Source organism: Herpailurus yagouaroundi, unplaced genomic scaffold (genome assembly GCF_014898765.1).
Source record: "Herpailurus yagouaroundi ecotype Mexico unplaced genomic scaffold, PumYag 67350, whole genome shotgun sequence".
Classification (NCBI taxonomy): Eukaryota; Metazoa; Chordata; class Mammalia; order Carnivora; family Felidae; genus Herpailurus; species Herpailurus yagouaroundi.
This window is the reverse complement of record NW_024420170.1, coordinates 689967-711273: the sequence shown is the minus strand read 5'-3', so window position 1 is coordinate 711273 and position 21307 is coordinate 689967. Positions and strand designations below refer to the sequence as shown.

General features: G+C 39.5%; 1 protein-coding gene across 1 annotated transcript in view; it reads left to right on the top strand.

Annotated features, from left to right (window-relative positions):
• The window catches only part of ARHGEF9 (Cdc42 guanine nucleotide exchange factor 9), a 200502-nt gene that overhangs the window by 130992 nt on the left and 48203 nt on the right, over positions 1–21307 (top strand). Inside the window, exons 4-5 of the mRNA XM_040467198.1 lie at positions 13038–13270; positions 18612–18741. Of these exons, the coding sequence (XP_040323132.1) occupies positions 13038–13270; positions 18612–18741 (363 nt within the window). The remainder of the gene's footprint in view (positions 1–13037; positions 13271–18611; positions 18742–21307) is intronic.

The window sequence follows — 21307 nt, the reverse complement described above, 5'->3', positions numbered from 1 at the left end:
GTTTTGTTGGTTGTTTCCTTTGCTGTGCAGAAGCTTTTTATCTTCATAAGGTCCCAGTAATTCACTTTTGCTTTTAATTCCCTTGCCTTTGGGGATGTGTCGAGTAAGAGATTGCTACGGCTGAGGTCAGAGAGGTCTTTTCCTGCTTTCTCCTCTAAGGTTTTGATGGTTTCCTTTCTCACATTCAGGTCCTTGATCCATTTTGAGTTTATTTTTGTGCACTATGGAATACTACGTGGCAATGAGAAAAAATGAAATATGGCCTTTTGTAGCAACGTGGATGGAACTGGAGAGTGTGATGCTAAGTGAAATAAGCCATACAGAGAAAGACAGATATCATATGGTTTCACTCTTATGTGGATCCTGAGAAACTTAACAGGAACCCATGGGGGAGGGGAAGGAAAAAAAAAAAAAGAGGTTAGAGTGGGAGAGAGCCAAAGCATAAGAGACTGTTGAGAACTGAGAACAAACTAAGGGTTGGTGGGGGGTGGGAGGGAGGAGAGGGTGGGTGATGGGTATTGAGGAGGGCACCTTTTGGGATGAGCACTGGGTGTTGTATGGAAACCAATTTGACAATAAATTTCATATATAAATAAAAAAAATAAAAAAAATATAAAAAAATAAATTAAAAAAAATTAAAAAAAAATAAAAATAAATTACCTCATCCAGAAATTGTACTACAAGGTATTTATGCAAAGGATAAAATATTACTAATTCAAAGGGATATATGCAACCCAAAGTGTATAGCTGCATTAGCAACAATAGCCAAATAATAGAAACAGTTCAAATGCCCATCAACTGATGAATGGATAAATAAAAATGATACACACACATGCACACACACACACACGCACACACAATGGAGTATTACACAGCCATATAGAAGAATGAAACCGACTAGACTGAAGGAAGATGGCAGTGTAGGAGGACGCTGGGCTCACCACATCCTGCTGACCACTTAGATTCCACCCACATCTGCCTAAATAACCCAGAAAACCGCCAGAAGACTAGCAGAATGGACTCTCTGGAGCCAATCGTAAACGCAAGGCCCACAGACTAGGGTAGGAAGGGCGGAGAGGCGGTGCACGCTACACGGACTGGCGGAGGGAGCCAGGGTGGTGGAGGGGCAGCCAGCCCACCCCGCAAGGCAGAGCTCCCGAGTCTGGCTTGCAAAACCTGAGGGGCCCAACTTCATGAGTTCTGACACCCAGCAGGACTTAACATCTGGAATAAGTCAACAGCTCTGCTCTGAGAACAGGAGGGCTAGAGGACAACGGAAGGGAGAGTTGTTGACCCCTGGAGGACAGAGCTCAGCTTGGCGGGGAACAAAGGCACTCACCAGCGCCATCTCCCTCACCCATTTCCCAGCCAAATTCCCAAAGGGAACCAGATCCCATCATGGAACTTTCTTGCACCACACAAACACCCAACACTGTGCTTCTGTGGATCCATACCTCACAGGTTTGCCTCACTCACAGTGCCATAGGGCCCCTCCAGAAGCAGACTACTGAAGGCAAAGCAAGCTGAGTCTGCCCCTCCCGCCCCTGTGTACCTTGTGGATCCACCCCAGCTAATATGCCAGATCCCATTGAAGCAGCACCACAAGCCTGGCAGTGTGCAGGTAGCCCAGACAGGGGCCACACCACTCCACAGTGAGTCCTGCCCGTGGGAGAGGAGGAGATAAGGTACACACCAGTCTGACTGTGGCCCCAGCAGTAGGCTGGGGGTAGACATCAGGTCTGACTGCGGCCCCACCCACCAACACAAGATACTCCAGACAGCACAAGGGAGGAGCCCTACAGTTCCACGCCACTCCAGGGACTATCCAAAATGACGAAATGGAAGAATTCTACTCAAAAGAAACTCCAGGAAGTAGCGACAGCTAACGAAGTGATCAAAAACGATTTAAGCAATGTAATAGAAAAGGAACTTAAAATAATAGTCATAAAATTAATCGCGGGCCTTGAAAAAAGTATAGCGAACACCAGAGAATCTATTACTACAGAGATCAAGGAACTCAGAAACAGTCAGAAGGACCTAAAAAATGCTACAAATGAGCTGCAAAATAAAATGGAGGCGACCACAGCTCGGATTGAAGAGGCAGAGGAGAGAATAGGTGAATTACAAGATAAAATTATAGAAAAAGAGGAAGCTGAGAAAAAGGCAGACAAAAAAATCCAGGAGTATGACGGAAGAATTAGAGAATTAAGTGATATAAGGAAACGCAATAATGTACGCATAATTGGGATTCCAGAGGAGGAAGAGAGAGGGAAAGGTGCTAAAGGTATATTGAAGAAATCATAGCTGAGAACTTCCCTGATCTGGGGAAGGAAAAAGGCATTGAAATCCAAAAGACACAGAGAACTCCCTTCAGACATAAGGTGAGTTTATCTTCTGCACAACATACCACAGTGAAACTGGCAAAAGACAAGGATAAAGAGAAAATTTGAAAGCAGCTAGGGATAAACATTCTCTATATATAAAGGAAGACCGATAAGGCTCATGACGGATCTATCTACTGAAACTTGGCAGGCCAGAAAATCCGGCAGGAAATCTTCAATGTGATGAACAGAAAAACATATGCAGCCAAGAATCCTTTATCCAGCAAGTCTGTCATTTAGAATAGAAGGGGAGATAAAGGTCTTCCCAAAGAAACAAAAACTGAAGGAATTCATCACCACTAAATTAGCCCTACAACAGATCCTAAGGGGAATCCTGTGAGACAAAGTAACAGAGACATCACTACAAGCGTGAAACCTACAGACATCACAATGACTCTACACCCATATCTTTCTACAATAACACTGAATGTAAATGGACTAAATGCTCCAATCAAAACACATAGGGTATCAGAATGGATTAAAAAAAACACAAGACCCATCTATTTGCTGTCTACAAGAGACTCATTTTAGACCTGAGGACACCTTCAAATTGAAAGTGACGGGATGCAGAACTATCATGCTACTGGAAGTCAAAAGAAAGCTGGAGTAGCCATACTTGTATCAGACAAACTAGACTTTAAATTAAAGGTTGTAACAAGAGATGAAGAAGGGCATTATATAATAATCACAGGGTCTATCCATCAGGAAGAGCTAACAATTATAAATGTCTATGTGCCAAATATGGGAGCCCCCAAATATATAAAACAATAAATCACAAACATAAGCAACATTATTAATAAGAATGTGGTAATTGCAGGGGACTTTAACACCCCACTTAAAGAAATGGATAGATCATCTAGACACATGGTCAATAAAGAAACAAGGGCCCTGAATGATACATTGGATCAGAAGGACTTGACAGATATATTTAGAACTCTGCATCCCAAAGCAACAGAATATACTTTCTGCTCGAGCGCACATGGAACATTCTCCAAGATAGATCACATACTGGGTCACAAAACAGCCCTTCATAAGTATACAAGAATTGAGATTATACCATGCATATTTTCAGACCACAATGCTATGAAGCTTGAAATCAACCATAGGAAAAAGTCTGGAAAATCTCCAAAAGCATGGAGATTAAAGAAATCTCTACTAAAGAATGAATGGGTCAACCAAGCAATTAGAGAGGAAATTAAGAAATATATGGAAACAAACAAAAATGAAAAGACAACAATCCAAATGCTTTGGGATGCAGCGAAGGCAGTCCTGAGAGGAAAATATATTGCAATCCAGGCCTATCTCAAGAAACAAGGAAAATCCCAAATATAAAATCTAACAGCACACCTAATGGAAATAGAAGCAGAAGAGCAAAGACACGCCAAACCCAGTAGAAGAAGAGAAATAATAAAGATCAGAGCAGAAATAAACAATATAGAATCTAAAAAACTGTAGAGCAGATCAATGAAACCAAGAGTTGGTTTTTTGAAAAAATAAAATTGATTAACCTCTACCCAGGCTTCTCAAAAAGAAAAGGGAGATGACCCAAATAGATAAAATCATGAATGAAAATGGAATTATTACAACCAATCCCTCAGAAATACAAGCAATTATCAGGTAATACTATGAAAAACTATATGCCAACAAACTGGACAACCTGGAAGAAATGGACAAATTCCTAAACACCCACACACTTCCAAAACTCAAACAAGAGGAAATAGAAAGCTTGAACAGACCCATAACCAGCAAAGAAATTGAACCAGTTATCAAAAATCTCCCAACAAATAAGACTCCAGGACCAGATGGCTTCCCAAGAGATTTCTACCAGACATGTAAAGCAGAGATAATACCAATCCTTCTCAAGCTATTCCAAAAAATAGAAAGGGAAGGAAAACTTCCAGACTCATTCTATGAAGCCAGTATTACTTTGATTCCTAAACCAGACAGAGACCCAGGCCAGAACCCAGAACTACAGGCCAATATCCCTAATGAATAAGGATGCAAAAATTCTCAAGAAGATATCTTCTCAATAAGAAATCGAATTCAACAGCATATAAAAAGAATTATTCACCATGATCAAGTGGGATTCATTCCTGGGCTGCAGGGCTGGATCAACATTTGCAAATCAATCAATGTGATACATCACATTAATAAAAGAAAAGATAAGAACCATATGATCCTGTCAATCGATGCAGAAAAAGCATTTGACAAAATTCAGCATCCTTTCTTAATAAAAACCCTCAAGAAAGTCAGGATTGAAGGAACGCACTTAAACATCATAAAATCTACTTATGAAAAGCCCAGAGCTAACATCATCCTCAATGGGGAAAAACTGAGAGCTTTCCCCTGACATCAGGAAACCGACAGGGATGTCCACTCTCACTGCTGTTGTTTAACATAGTGTTTGAAGTGCTAGCATGAGCAATCAGACAACAAAAGGAAACCAAAGGCATCAAAATTGGCAAAGATGAAGTCAAGCTTTCACTTTTTGCAGATGACATGATATTATACATGGAAAATCCAATAGACTCCACCAAAAGTCTTCTAGAACTGATACATAAATCACCAAAGTTGCAGTATACAAAATCAATGTACAGAAATCAGTTGCATTCTTATACACCAATAATGAAGCAGCAGAAAGACAAATAAAGAAACTGATCCCATTCACAATTGCACCAAGAAGCATAAAATACCTAGGAATCAATCTAACCAAAGATGTACAAGATCTGTATGTTGTAAACTATAGAAAGCTTATGAAGGAAATTGAAGAAGATATAAAGAAATGGAAAAAACATTCCATGCTCATGGGTTGGAAGAATAAATATTGTCAAAATGTCAATACTACCCAAAGCTATCTACACATTCAATGCAATCCCAATCAAAATTGCACCAGCATTCTTTTCGAAGCTAGAACAAGCAATCCTAAAATTTGTGTGGATCCACAAAAGGCCCCGCATGCCGAAGTAATTTTGAAGAAGACCAAAGTAGGAGGCATCACAATCCCAGACTTTAGCCTCTACTACAAAGCTGTACTCATCAAGACAGCACGGTATTGGCACAAAAACAGACACATAGACCAATGGAATAGAATAGAAACCCCAGAACTAGACCCACAAAAGTATGGCCAACTAATCGTTGACAAAGCAGGAAAGAATATCCAGTGGAAAAAAGACAGTATCTTTCACAAATGGTGCTGGGGCAACTGGACAGCAATATGCAGAAGGATGAAACTCGACCACTTTCTGGCACCATTCACAAAATGAAACTCAAAATGGATAAAGGACCTGAATGTGAGACAGGAAACCATCAAAACCCTAGAAGGGAAAGCAGGAAAAAAACCTCTCTGACCTCAGCCACAGCAATTTCTTAGTTGACACATCCCGAAAGGCAAGGGAATTAAAAGCAAAAATGAACTATCGGGACCTCATGAAGATAAAAAGCTTCTGCACAGCAAAGGAAACAATCAACAAAACTAAAAGGCAACCAACGGAATGGGAAAAGATATTTGCAAATGATATATCGGACAAAGGGCTAGTATCCAAAATCTATAAAGAGCTCATCAAACTTCACACCCAAAAAGCAAATAATCCAGAGAAGAAATGGGCAGAAAACATGAATAGACACTTCTCTAAAGAAGATATCCGGAGGGGCGCCTGGGTGGCGCAGTCGGTTAAGCGTCCGACTTCAACCAGGTCACGATCTCGCGGTCCGGGGGTTCGAGCCCCGCGTCAGGCTCTGGGCTGATGGCTGATGGCTCAGAGCCTGGAGCCTGTTTCTGATTCTGTGTCTCTCTCTCTCTCTCTGCCCCTCCCCCGTTCATGCTCTGTCTCTGTCCCAAAAATAAATAAACGTTGTAAAAAAAAAAAAAAAAAAAAAGAAGATATCCGGATGGCCAACAGGCACATGAAAAGATGCTCAATGTCGCTCCTCATCAGGGAAATACAAATCAAAACCACACTCTGATATCACCTCACGCCAGTCAGACTGGCTAAAATGAACAAATCAGGAGAGTATAGATGCTGGAGAAGATGTGGAGAAACGGGAACCCTCTTGCACTGTTGGTGGGAATGCAAAGTGGTGCATCCACTCTGGAAAACAGTGTGGAGGTTCCTCAAAAAATTAAAAATAGACCTACCCTATGACCCAGCAATAGCACTTCTAGGAATTTACCCAAAGGATACAGGAGTACTGATGCATAGGTGCACTTTTACCCCAATGTTTATAGCAGCACTCTCAACAATAGCCAAATTATGGATAAAGCCTAATTGTCCATCAACTGACAAATGGTTAAAGAAATTGTGGTTTATATACACAATGGAATACTACATGGTAATGAGAAAGAACACAATATGGCCCTTTGTAGCAACGTGGATGGAACTGGAGAGTGTTCTGCTAAGTGAAATAAGTCATACAGAGAAAGACAGGTATCATATATTTTCACTCTTATGTGGATCCTGAGAAACTTAACAGAAGTCCATGGGGGAAGGGAAGAAATAAAAAGAGGTTATGGGGGAGAGAGCCAAAATATAAGAGACTCTTAAAAACTGAGAACAAACTGAGGGTTGATGGGGGGTGGAAAGAGGGGAGGGTGGGTGATGGGTATTTAGGAGGGCACCTTTTGGGATGAGCACTGGGGGTTGCATGGAAACCAATTTGACAATTAATTTCACTTAAAAAAAGAATGAAACCATGAGAGAAGTAAAGATGATGGAGACATAGGGGGACCCTAAGCTTTTCTGGTCCCTCAAAGACAGCAGTTATTGAAGTCAGATCACTTGGAACACCCAGCAAATCGATTTATGAACTGGTAGAAGAAAACCCATTGATAACAATACCACAGTAGTGGGGAACTTTCATACCCCACTTATAGCAATGGAAAATCAACAGAAACGATTTTCTTTTTTTTTAATTTTTTAATGTTTATTTGTATTTGACAGAGAGAGAGAGAGCATGAGCAGGGGAGGGGCAGAGAGAGAGGGAGACCCAGACTCCAAATGAGGCTCCAGGCTCTGAGCTGTCAACACAGAGCCCGACGTGGGGCTCGAACTCACCGACTGCGACATCATGACCTGAGGCGAAGTCGGACGCTCAACCGACTGAGCCACCCAGGCGCCCCAACAGAAACGATTTTCTAAGCAGAATATCAGCAAGAAACAATGGCTTTCTTACACTGTAAACAAAAATAAATTCAAAATGCATGAAGGACCTAAACGTGAGACAGGAACTCATCAAAATCTTAGAGGAGAGCATAGGCGCCAAACTCTTTGACCTCAGCTATAGCAACTTATTACTAGACAGGTCGCTGGAGGTAAGCAAAATGAAAGCAAACATGAATTAGTGGAACTTCATCAAGATAATAAGCTTCTGCAAAGTGTAGGAAGCAATCAACAAAACTAAAGGGCAGCCTATGGAATGGGAAAATATATTTGCAAACGACATATATGTTAAAGGGTTAGTATCCAAAACCTATAAAGAACTTGTCAAACTCCACACCCAAAAACCAAGCAACCTAGTTAAGAAGTAGGCAGAAGACATGAATAAAAACTTTTCCAAAGAAGACATCCAGATGTCTAACAAACACATGAAAAGATGCTCAACATCAGTCATCATCAGAGAAATACAAATCAAAACCACAATGAGATACCATCTTGCACCTTTCTGAATAGCTAAAATTAAGAACAGAAGAAACAAGGAGTGTTGAGAAGGATTCAGAGAAAAGGGAACTCTCTTTCACTGCTTGTGGGAATGCAAACTGTGCAGCCACTCTGGAGAACACTATGGAGGTTGCTCAAAAAACTAAAAATACAAATACCCTATCATCTAGGAATTTCACAATTAGGTATTTACTCAAATGATACAAAACTACTGATTCAAAGGGGTACATGCACCCCAATGTTTATAGCAGCATTATCTATAGTAACCTAAGTCTGGAGAGAGCCCAAATGTCTATTGACTGATGAATGGATAAAGAAGGTGTAGTATATGTACACAATGGAATATTACTCAGCCATCAAAAATAATGAAATCTTGCCATTTGTAATAATGTGGATGAAGGTAGAATGTATTATGCTAAGCACAGTAAGTCAATCAGAGAATGACAACTATATGTTTTCACCCATACATATGGGTGGGCTAAACAGGTGATGGGTATTTAAGGAGGGTAATTGTGATGAGAACTAGGTGTTGTATGTAAATGATGAATTACTAACTCCTATATGTGAAACTAATATTACACTGTATGTTAACTAACTGGAATTTATATAAAAACTTGGAAGAAAAAAATCCTTTGGAATTTCTAAAAAAAAGAGGGAGAAAAAAAAGGAAGAGAGTTTTATCCAAGACCCAGTGAGTACAGCTGCACTGGATACACAATCTTCACAAGGAAGAGAGTGTTCCAGAGAAAAGTAATGTTTCATACAGAGTTATATATGTTTTTGTTACATCAAGAGTTACATATCATCATGATGGAGGATATTTCAGAAAATTATAAACTTTATCTTATGGTTTTAGTATGTGCAAGGTTGCAGGCTTTAGAACTATGGGAATGGAAATTAGGGAGATTTTACTCTTATATTTAGTTTTAAATGTTTCCTTTTGGTTACTTACTACAAAGCAGATGTATAAGGTGTGCTCTGGGCAGAAACAGAACCTATGCTTTAAAGTTTTGTGAAGTTCTTCTTACCTTGATACAAGTAGAGCTTCCATGGGAACCCAGGAGCAGGGCTCACAAGCATTAAAAGTTGAAAATTTCCGGGGCGCCTGGGTGGCTCAGTTGGTTAAGGGGCCGACTTCGGCTCAGGTCATGATCTCGCGGTCCGTGAGTTCGAGCCCCGCGTCGGGCTCTGTGCTGACAGCTCAGAGCCTGGAGCCTGTTTCAGATTCTGTCTCCCTCTCTCTCACCCTCCCCTGTTCACGCTCTGTCTCTTTCTGTCTCAAAAATAAATAAACGTTAAAAAAATTTTTAAAAAAGTTGAAAATTTCCTTTATCGTTAGACAAGGAACAATAAACAAGCCCCCAAAACAGCATTAGTAAGGAAATAATAAAGATGGGAGCAGAAATAAATGATATAGAAACTAAAAAATTAACTAAATAAGTAAGTGAAACCAGAAACTGGTTCTGAAAATATCAACAAAATTGATAAACCTTTAGCTAGACTCATCGAGAGAGAGAGAGAGAGAGTAATCAAACATAATCATAAATAAAAGAGGAAAAATAACAAAAAAAACACCACAGAAATACAAATGATTGTAAGAAAATGTTATGAAAAATGGCATGCCAGCAGATTAGACAATGTAGAAGAAATGGATAAGTTCCTAGGAACATCTATCATACCAAATCTGAAACAGGAAAAAATAGAACATTTGAACATACTAATTACTGGGAAGGAGATTGCATCAAAAAACTCCCAAACAAAAAGTTCAGGCTTCACAGGAGAATTCTACCAAATATTTAAAGAAGAGTTAATACATATTCTTCTTAAAGCATTCCAAGAAATAGAAGAATAAGGAAAACTTCTAAATTCATTCTATGAGGCCGGTATCACCCTTACACCAAAGCAAGATAAAGATGACAAAAGGGAGGGGGAGGGAGAGAGAGAGAGAGAGAGAAAGAGAGAACACAAACTACAGGCCAATATCCCTGATGAACATACATGCAAAAATACTCAACAAAATATTACCAAACCAAATCCAGAAAAATATTAAAAAATCATTTACCACAATCAAGTGGAATTTATTCCTAGGATGCAAGGATGGTTCTATATACACCAATCAATCAGGGTGATGCATCACGTCAATAAGACAAAGGACAAAAACTATATGATCGTTTCAGTAGATGCAGAGAAAACATTTGACAAAGCACAACATCCATTTATGATAAAATCCTTCAGAAAAGTACGTTTAGAGGGAACATACTTCAACATAATAAAAGCCATATTTGAAAACCCACAGCTTACCACATAGTCACTGAAGAAAAACAAGGATGTCCATGCTCACCTTTTTAATTTAACATGTACTAGAAGTACTAGCCACAGCAGTTAGACAACACAAAGAAAGAAAATGCATCTGAATAGGTAAAGAAATAAAACGTTCACTATTTGCATAAGACACTATATATAAAAAAAAACTTGAAAGGCTCCACCAAAATCCTTGTAGAACTTATAAATAAGTTCATTGAAGTTGCACTATGAAAAATCAATGTGCAGAAATCTGTTGCATTTCTGTACACTAATAATGAAGAGGCAGAGAAATTAAGAAAGCAATCCCATTTATAATTGCACCAAAAATAAAATACCGAGGAATAAACCTAATCAAAGAGGTGAAAGACCTATACTCTGAAAACTATAAACATTGATGATAGAAGTTGAAGATGACACAAAGAAATGGAAAGACATTCTGTGCTCATGGATTGGAAGAATGAATATTATTAAAATGTCTGTACTACCCAAAGCAATATACACATTTAATGCAATCCCTATCAAAATACCAAGAGCATTTTTCACACAACTAGTACAAAAAAATCCTGATATTTATATGGAACCACAAAAAAACCCTCAAATAGCCAGAGCAATTTTGAAAAAGAAAAGTGACGCTGGAGTTTTTACAATTCCAGACTTCAAGTTATATTACAAAGCTATAATAATAAAAACAGTATGGTACTAGAACAAAACTAGAAAAATAGATCAATGGAACAGAATAGAAAACCCAGAAGTAAACCCATAAGTATATGGCCAATTAACCTTGGACAAAATAGGAAAGAATATCCAATGGGAAAAACACAGTCTCTTCAACAAATGGTGTTGGGAAAATTGGTCAACTACATTCAAAAGAATAAGACTGGGGCACCTGGTTGGCTGAGTTCGTTAAGTGTCCAACTCTTGATTTGGTTTCAGGTAATCTCACAGTTGGGAGATCAAGCCCTGTGTCAGGCTCCATGCTGAGGGTGGAGCCTGCTTAAGGTTCTCTCTCTCACGCATGCTCTCTCTCTCTCTCTCCTTTTCTCCCTCTTCCCCTTCCCCACTTTCACTCTCTCTCTCTCTCAATTAAAAATAAATAATATTAAAAAGTGGATTAAAGACCTAAATGTGAGACATGAAACCATAAAAAAATCCTAGAAGAGAGCACAGGCAGTAATGTCTCTGACATCAGTCAGAGCAACATTTTTCTAGATATATATCTCCTGAGGCAAGGGAATCAAAAGCAAAAATAAACTATTGGGACTACATCAAAATAAAACTTTTGGACAGCAAAGGAAACATTCAACAAAATTAAAAGCCTATCTCCTAAAAGGGAGAAGATACTTGCAAATGACATATCTGATGGAGGGTTAGTACCCAAAATATATAAAGAACTGATACAACTCAACATCCAAACAAACAAACAAACAATCCAATTAAAAACTCTGCAGAATACATGAACAGATATTTCTTCAAAGAAGACATCCAGATGGCCAACAGACACATGAGAAGATGCTCAACATCACTTATCAGGGAAATTCAAATCAAAACTACAATGAGTTACCACCTCACCCCTATCAGAATGACTAAAAAAAAAAAAAAAAAAAAAAAAAAAAAAAAAAAAAAAAAAAAAAACAACAACAACAACAAAACAAGAAACAACAGGTGTTGGTGAGAATGTAGAGAAAAAGAAACCCTCTTTCACTGTTGGTGGGAATGCAGACTGGTGCAGCCACTGTGGAAAAGTATGGAGGGTCTTGAAAAAGTTAAAATTAACTACCCTATGATCCAGTATCACAGTACTGGATATTTACCCCAAAATTCCAAAAACACTAATTCAAAGGGATATATGCACCCCTACATTTACAACAGCATTATTTACAATAGCCAATATATGGAAGCAGCTCAAGTGTCCATCAACAGATGAATGGATAAGGAATATATGGGGTGTATATATATATCATAGGCACACACACACACACACACACACACACACGAATATTATTCACCCATGAAAAATGAAAGCTTGCCATTTGCAGAAACATGGATCAAGCTAAAGGATATAAAATCTAGGAGAAAGAAAAATACAATATGATTTCACTCATATGTGAAATTTAAGAAAAAAAACAAACAAGTGAGCAACAGGAAAAAAAGGGAAACAAACCAAGAATCAGACTCTTACCTGCAGAGAACAAATTGATGGTTACTAGAGGGGAGGTGGGGAGGTGGATAGGTTAAATAGACGATGGGGGTTAAGAAGTGTACTTGTTGTGATGAACACTGGGTGATGTATGGAATTGTTGAATCACTATACTGTACACCTGAAACTAATATAACACTCTATGAGAACTATCTGGAATTAAAATAGAAACTTGAAAAAATAAACAATCCAGTGCCATAATTTTATTGCCATAGTATTTTCACTTTTGTCATGGCCAGTGCCCCATCAATACCCTTCTTTTATAGAATTTCATACTATTCCTACTTATTTTCTCTATACAAATGTTTACAGTTTGTCTACTTCCCAAATAATTCCTTTATTTCTATTATTAAATTCTGAATCAATTTAGGAAAGATTGATATTGTTATTTTAATATTCTACATAAGGATAGGATCTGTTTTTTTTTTTTTTCATTTCTCCAAAACTTCTTTGTAATTCTCAGTACCCTTTTCTTCCTCTCCATTTTTCCTGTGCTCATAGCAAGATGGATTCTGGATATACTCTGAGTACTGTAACAACCACCTGGACGCCTGCATGGAACTCTCCAAACTGATGAAGGACAGCCGCTACCAGCACTTCTTTGAGGCTTGTCGCCTCTTGCAGCAGATGATCGACATTGCTATTGATGGATTCCTTTTGACTCCAGTGCAGAAGATCTGCAAGTATCCCTTACAACTGGCTGAGCTCCTCAAGTATACCGCCCAGGACCATAGGTAAAGGATAGAGGGAAGCAGGAGTTAGGGAGATCCTTGTCTACATGTTGGTCTTTATTAAGAATATATGTCTTTTAGCCATTTCTGAGTTTCTGTTAGCTTATCTGTGCAATGGAATGATGATTTTTTTTTTTTTTGCTTACCTCAAAGGGTTATTGTGTGTGTAAAGCAAGGGAACACTTATGAGAGTTTCTTATAAAGCTGTAAAACAGTACACACACACACACACACACACACACACACACAAACAGTATGCATCATCATTACTACACAACTTAGACCCTGCCTTCAGGGAGCTCAACTGGATCCTTAGTCCTGAGTTTAGCCAAGTGAATCAATCCAGATGGAATGATTGCTCAATTATTTATTCCACTTTGTTTGATAGATTCAATATCCTAATAACAGCCTACATAACTTGTTCTCACCTTAGATTTCTTCTGCGTGGCTATATCCCTGGTAATCTTTAGTCCTTTCCACCCTCCTCTGCATCATCCAAACTGTACCTTCCCCTTAGACCCAGAGCATGATGGGGGGAAAATAAACTTGAGTCTTCTCCTGAAGTATTTGTTTTTGTTTTGTCTTTTTTTTGTTTTGTTTTTTGTTTACAATTTTTCAGTATTTGCAAGAAAACTAACCCCAAAATGACCAAAAAGCTTATCTCTCTCTCTCTGACTGGAAATGACCCACCAGCAAATGAACCTACCAGTAAGGTATATGCTGAGAGTCATCTCCAACAATGAATGAACCACCCCTCACCCTCACATGCTTTACTTTATGAGCTAAAGCCCTCAGCCTTGTTATAACCTGCCTTTAATTAGTATTAAATCCCTGAACTTAGACTTATTAATTCAGCTCTCTTCCTGACTGAACCCTCCAAGAAGAAAAATGACCTTTGTCCAATTTCCCTTAGCTTTCTAATTCTCAATAGACCCACTTTCTACTTTTCTACTTCCTACTTTCGTTTGGCTCCATTGCCTGGTTTCCTTGGAGCTGACTCCAGACGTAGTTGCATAAAGCCACGGATATTGGCTAGTTGGTTTTGTTTATGTTAATCTCAAAGCCAATCCCTTGGTTCATTCTTAAGCTGATGTTGTTTGTTTAGCAAATCATGGGTCATGCGCATCAATAGCTCTGGAGCCTTGGACAAATTTCAAACTCGAATCTAAATGTGGTAGCACTAGACTCTCCCTTTGTGTGTAAATACCACCAGTGTAGCTCTGCCTGCCATGCTGTGTTGGCTATGAGGGTGGCAGGTTGCGAAGGACCTCACAAAAGAGGACTCTGTTCCCTCCTCCCTAAGTCTGTTTATTACCTGGGGATTGGTGGGCATCATCATTAGACATGAAATTTGGAAGGGCTAAATGTTATTTTAAAATGCTTACTACAGACCATTGCCAGAATGGAGTCCCACGTTTTCTAAGGATACAGTTTCTTGTGAGAGCTAATAGGACACTGAAGAACTCCCACTAAAATTAGTACATTTAAAAAATAAAAATGGAAAATATGTATGGCACCTGAAATGTAAAGGCCCTTAAAGGAATGTCTTCTAGTCAGATTTTCTCATTTAATGGCTGGAAGGACTGAGGCCCAGAGAACAAATATGTGTGGCAAGGCAGGGACACAAAGTGTGGACAGTGGTCTCAGAACTTAGCTTTGTAAAGAGCCCTCCAGATAATTTTCATGCCCAAGAAGGTTTATAAACCATTGAACTAGCCAGTCTGGAAGGTCTCTTGCAGTTGTACCAGCCCATGATGTCATGAGCCTAAATGACCTCCACAGTTATACTTCATGGTGCTAAGTGACCAGAAGCATTCACTATTGTACTTAAATCTCAGAGGAGCAACCAGGATATTCAAAGAGTGTTTCTCAAATGTTTTTATATTACAGCTCATCTCTCACCTACTCCTGAGTATCTATTTCATGGAATATAGCAGGAGGTTCTAAAAATCATACTTGTGGACTGATGATATTAATAGATAAATTATATGTTGCATAATTGTTTTTAAGAGCCCCAGAAAGACATTTTCAAAGCATAGCCAAAAGCTATGTAAGTTTATTAAGCCAAAGCAACCACAGGCCCTTATTTGGTTTAGTGGGGTCTAGTAAGATAGGATATCTGCAAGGGACTTGCTATCCCTGTGCTCCTTCACCTTGTGACAAGAACTCCTGTCTCGAGGCCGTCTTTCCCTCTGGGTCCCTGGCCCCCTCTTTTTCTATGTACTGGGTTCCAGAGTGCTGATAGAGTGGCTCAGGCATTGGCAGGGCACATGAATCAATGTCCTCCTTCAGAGTGATCTGTTGGGCCCAGCATTACTCCCCAGGCCAGGGGCCACCTCTTTTGGCAGATATCAGGAAACTTTATTGAGATGACAGCTCCTGCAATGCATGTCAGAGTATCTTGGATTTGAAATGAATTAGAGGCTGCTTCCAGCTTGAAGGCTTAGTCAGATAAGTATTCAGATAAGGAGGTCTGAAATTCAGGCAGTCAGAGTGGCCTCTAAGGGATAAGATTCAATGGATGGATAGTAATAAGTAGATAATAATACTGCCTTTGCTTTCAGAAGGGTGATATGTCCCCACTCAGCCATCCAACCTTCCTTAAGCTGACAGGAAGAAAGACTGTATATAACAGGGAGGTTAGCTGACATATCTGGAACAAGACAATCTTGGTTCAGTAGATCTTATCAAGGAGCTGGGCCCAGACCTTTTCTGAAGGCCTGGGGGCTCTGAGAAGGGTTCAGGCAAGACCACAACTATTCACTTCTTTTCTCACCCACTCCTAAAGCTAGTGGAGCAGGTTAAAAATGGGGACATATCCCCCTCTAACCATTGTAAGAAAGACAGCCACCTAAATATGGCAAAGGTTGACTGACAGTAGCAGAGTGACAGTAATGAATCCATGGCTAGGTAGTACATGGAGTCAGAGGTAATAGGCATTCTCATACCACTGCTGTCCAATGGAACTTTCTACAATAATGTAAATGTTTTATACCTGCTCTGTCCAATGTAGTAGCCACTGGCCATGCATGGCTATTGAGTACTGAGAAATGTAGGTGGTTCAACTGAAGTACTAATATTTGATTATATTTAATTTTAAATAAATGTGGCTATAGGATACCATATTGGACATAAAGCTTTATGTTTTACCTCCCCAAAAGTGGCTTAAGTCATTTTCCTGATGCCTCAAACCAGAAGGAGGAATAGCATGGGAGACATTAAATGGGCCCAAAGTACAGGGGTACTTATTTATGTCAGCATCTTCTACACTGAAGCTGCCCTTTCTGTTATCACCCTATTCTGTTTCCAAATGGCAAGCTCAGGTAGTCTTTCCAGGGAGAAATTTTAATAGTCATACAGAGTCCAATAGATTGCCCATAGGCTGGAGCAAGTAACTGTAAAAGGATGAAATATAACAGGAACAAATGTAAGGTTTTATAATTGGGTCTAAGAAAGTAAGAGGGAGATGTAGAGTTCAAGGACAGACCTAGAGAGATTCAGCTTATAGATAGCATATTAAAATTTTTTTAATGTTTATTTATTCTTGAGAGAGAGGGGGACATGGAGGGGCAGAGAGAGAGGGAGACACAGAATCTGGAGCAGGCTCCAGGCTCTGAGCTGTCAGTACAGAGCCAGACATGGGGCTTGAACTCATGAATTGCAAGATCATGACTTTGGTTGGTCAGTAAGATTGGATGCTTAACCAACTAATCCACCCAGGTGCCCCGAGACAGCATATTTTAAAAGACTTAGGAAGCATTAGTCAACCATGAGTTCAATATAAGTCAGCAATAAGACCCAGAAGAAAAACTGATAATAGCTAACATTTATTAAGGCTCAGAATAAGGGTTTGTTGTTGTTGTTGTTGTTGTTGTTGTTGTTGTTGTTTTAACAAATTTGTCTTGAGGCAGAATAAACTGATTAGGAGGTGTAGTGACTATCTGGTCACTGGAGGTAATAAAATGAAGTAGCATTTGAAGACTATGGTCTGGTAGGTGTTCAGAGGACACATGGAGGCCAGCTAAGAGGAGGTGCTGCATAATGTCTGCCTTAGCAGTTAGAATTACCTTCCCTGTGCCTATGATTGGTCAACCATCTTGCTCGTCAATGATTTAGGAAAGAACAAGTTACCGGGTATCTTTTTTCCCCCTCCTTTCTTCTTTCAAATTGGTGCTGGGACAGTGAGCAGATTAATGACCACAAAATATGTTCATCTTTTTTTTTAAGTAAAGGTTAGTTAAGACTGATTCATAACTCATCCTCTTGCCCTCTCAGTCTATTAAAGCTCCACGAAATGACTGGGATATCATTTTCAATCTGCCTTTCACAGGAGCCATTTGATTGGAAATCAGATCAGACAAGCAGAGAAAATTGGGCAGGGTGGTATAATTTTCAACAAGTAGGCCATCCACAGTCCCAGGAAACTGGGCCTAAAGGTTGCACTTTGATTTGTATTAATAATACTGCAACTTTTACTATAAACCAAGAGTAAAACAATTTATATAGATGACTAAACCTTCAACAAACACTACTATAATTATCCCCATTTCACATATAAGGAAACTGAGTCATTGAGAGAGTTGTGAGAATTGACAAAGGCCATACAAATAGTCAGTGACAAAACTAGCATTTGAGCCCAAAGAGTCTGGCTCTGGAGTCTATTCTTAACCACTATGCTACATCCTATCATTATATCATACTAGAAGAAAAGAGTGGATATTATTTCACAGTGACTTTTGGCAGAGTTCCCTAGAAATAAGTGATACAAAGTATGGTAAAGTTCTGGACCATGCCATGAATAAGGCTGCTTTCTTGATTCTTGGCTGGTTATATCAGACTGGACACAAAAATAATGCTCTAAAAAAAGATAGGGGTCTATTTCACTTTCATATAAAAAAAGTCTACAGGTAGGCAGTCCATGACTGCTATGGTGCTCTATGGTCATCAGAAACTTGGGTTCCTCCCAACTTTCTGTTATCATATCCCTAGGAGAAGGAACCTTGTCCCTATGGTCCAAGATGGCTGCTAGAACATCAACCATCACATCTGCATTCCAAGCATCAGGATTGAGAAAGGGCCAAAGAGGGTATGCTATCTTCCTTAAAGGAGGTTTCTGAAAATTTCTGCCCAAAATTTCTATTTACATATCACTGGACTAGTTACATAATCACCCCTTACTATAAGAAATATAGGAAATATAATCTTTTACTCCATGTGGCATGGGTTCCATCTGAAAATCAGGGCTCTGTTACTAAGAAGAGAGGAATGGACTTTAGGGTTGGTACCCAACAGTTGGTTCTCTAGCACATTGATTTGCCGAACTTGTACTTTTGTGTCTTCACAGTGACTACAGGTATGTGGCAGCTGCTCTGGCTGTCATGAGAAACGTGACTCAGCAGATCAATGAGCGCAAGAGGCGTTTGGAGAATATCGACAAGATTGCCCAGTGGCAGGCATCTGTCCTAGACTGGGAGGTAGGTTCCTTATCAACAGGGGCATTGTAGAGTCTGAATAGCTCATCTAGAACATCACATCGTAGCCACAGATGGATGAAAAGAAATTAAATATGAAGAGCAGCAGAAAGGATTTAGATTAGAGCCAAGGAAAAACTTTCTACTACTGAGAAGTGTTGTGTACTTCAATGGCTTTATAAGAAGGTTGGAGAAACCTTTGAGACAACACTTCATTAATAAATGAAAGGTTCATCTCTTTGGATGTTGCCAGGAAATAATTGGATTGACTCAATAGACTTTCAAGCCTCTTTCCAGCCCTGGAGTTTTATCACCACCAGATAAAAACTTGGATAAGTAGTATGTTCTAATTCACTCCCAGACACAGACTATAAGGTTGGTTCTCTGGTGCAGGTCAATCAACATACTTCTTTTTCTATTGGTGAGATTACCTCATCCTGACACATTTTACAAGGTCTACCCAAGCTTGCACACTTGAAGTCAAGGTTCTCACTCCTGCACTATTGACAGACCAAATTATCTTTTTTATCATCTTCTTATAAAAATAATTCCTGAAAGCCTTCCATTTCATTAGAAACAGCCACTTCTCTGAACTCAGAAAGTATTCAGTGGCTGAAGTCACTAAAGCCTTCATTTCTAGATATTCACTTGCAGAGGATATATACAACCTAAAAAATAAATGGAGATTTTTTCTTCTGTAATGTCACTGCTCTGTTGAGGTTCTTGGGTTTCTGTTCAATAGAAACAGAGCTGTGAATTAAAGGACTCACAGGTATGTGTCTTGAGTATACCATTTAGTGTTTGTCTCTTTTGCCCACCAAGGGAACTGGGGTAATGACATTTTACATTTATCTCTCAGACCCAAGTTGTGAAATCTGACAGTCCACAGACTAACATAACCAAGATGGGAGAGGCTGGAAATGCTACCAAGGAGGGGTCAGCAATATTAAGCTTCATAGTCACAGTGTACAAGTTGAGCCAGTTCCCTGTTCCACTTGCCTCAACTGAGGTATAATTTCCTGTGATTGAGAGGTAGTAGCTCCCTAAAATTTCAAGCAGTTTAGCATATTCTAAAGAGATTAAGTAAGCATCAGCCCTGCAAACAGCTATTTTACCACAGTCTAGAAAAAAAATCTTTCCTTTATTCTTCTACCTCTAATCCTTTTTTCAAAAGTGTGTTTATTTATTTTGAGAGAGACAAAGACAGTGTGAGTGGGGAATGGTCAGAGAGAGAGGGAGACAGAAAATCCCAAGCAGGATTCCCACTGCCCATGCAGAGCCCGATGTGGGGCTTGAACCCATGAAACTGTGAGATCATGACCTGAGCTGAAACCAAATCGAATCTTTAACTGACTGAGCCACCCAGGTGCCCCACCTCTGATCCTTCTTAGTATATGTGCTGCCGAAGCGAGCACACCTCTGATCCTTCTTAATGTAGATGGCTGGAAAACACCACAATTCTGAGCATTCGGCATATTTTTTTAGTATTATTTGAAAGATAAATCTATTTGAAGAATCTTTATGTCCCCATAAAGAGTAGAAAATAGTAGTGATTGTTTGAGATGAAGATAAAGAAATGAACCTATATAAAGAAACAATTGCTCCTAAGAGGAAACCAGCACTGGCCCAAACTTACTAGGGAATTATGGATCCTCCCTCCCTTGTATCTGGCTTACTTTGGCTAGTTGCCTGATCAGAGGCAGAGGGCTAGACCAAATGACCTCTAGCAAACACATCAACTCTAAGGCACACTGAAATTGTGGCTGGTTAGCAGCCCTCTTTCCCTCTACCCCTGCGGTGCTCTCTATGAGAGGAGGTTCTCAGCAGCAGTTGTCTCCATACTCACTGAAATATTTTCCTCTTCCCAATATCTGGAATATATAATTCCTCCATATGCTCTGGGGCTCCAGTCTTGAATTTGGAGCCATGGGGGACCAATAATAGGTTGAAATTCCTCCACCTATCTAGGAAGCTTCATTAATACCAAACTTGAAAGCACGGAGTATGATTTATTTTTTTTAAGATTTTTAAAAATCTACCTATCTATGTATTAGAGAGAGACAGAGTAGGGGAGGGGCACAAAGGGAGGCAGAGAGAGAATTTTAAGCAGGTTCCACACTCAGCGAGGAGCCTAACACAAGGCTCAATCTCACAACCCTGACATCACGATCTGAGCCAAAATCAAGAGTCAGTCGTTAAACTGACTGAGCCAACCAGGCATCCCTGAACTATGATTTAAAGACTCCACATCTAGGAAGGAATTTCGTGTGTTTTTTTTTTATTTATATATGAAATTTATTGTCAAATTCGTTTCCATACAACACCCAGTGCTCATCCCAAAAGGTGCCCTCCTCAATACCCATCACCCACCCTCTCCTCCCTCCCACCCCCCATCAACCCTCAGTTTGCTCTCAGTTCTCAACAGTCTCTTATGCTTTGGCTCTCTCCCACTCTAACCTCTTTTTTTTTTTCCTTCCCCTCCCCCATGGGTTCCTGTTAAGTTTCTCAGGATCCACACAAGAGTGAAACCATATGGTACCTGTCTTTCTCTGTATGGCTTATTTCACTT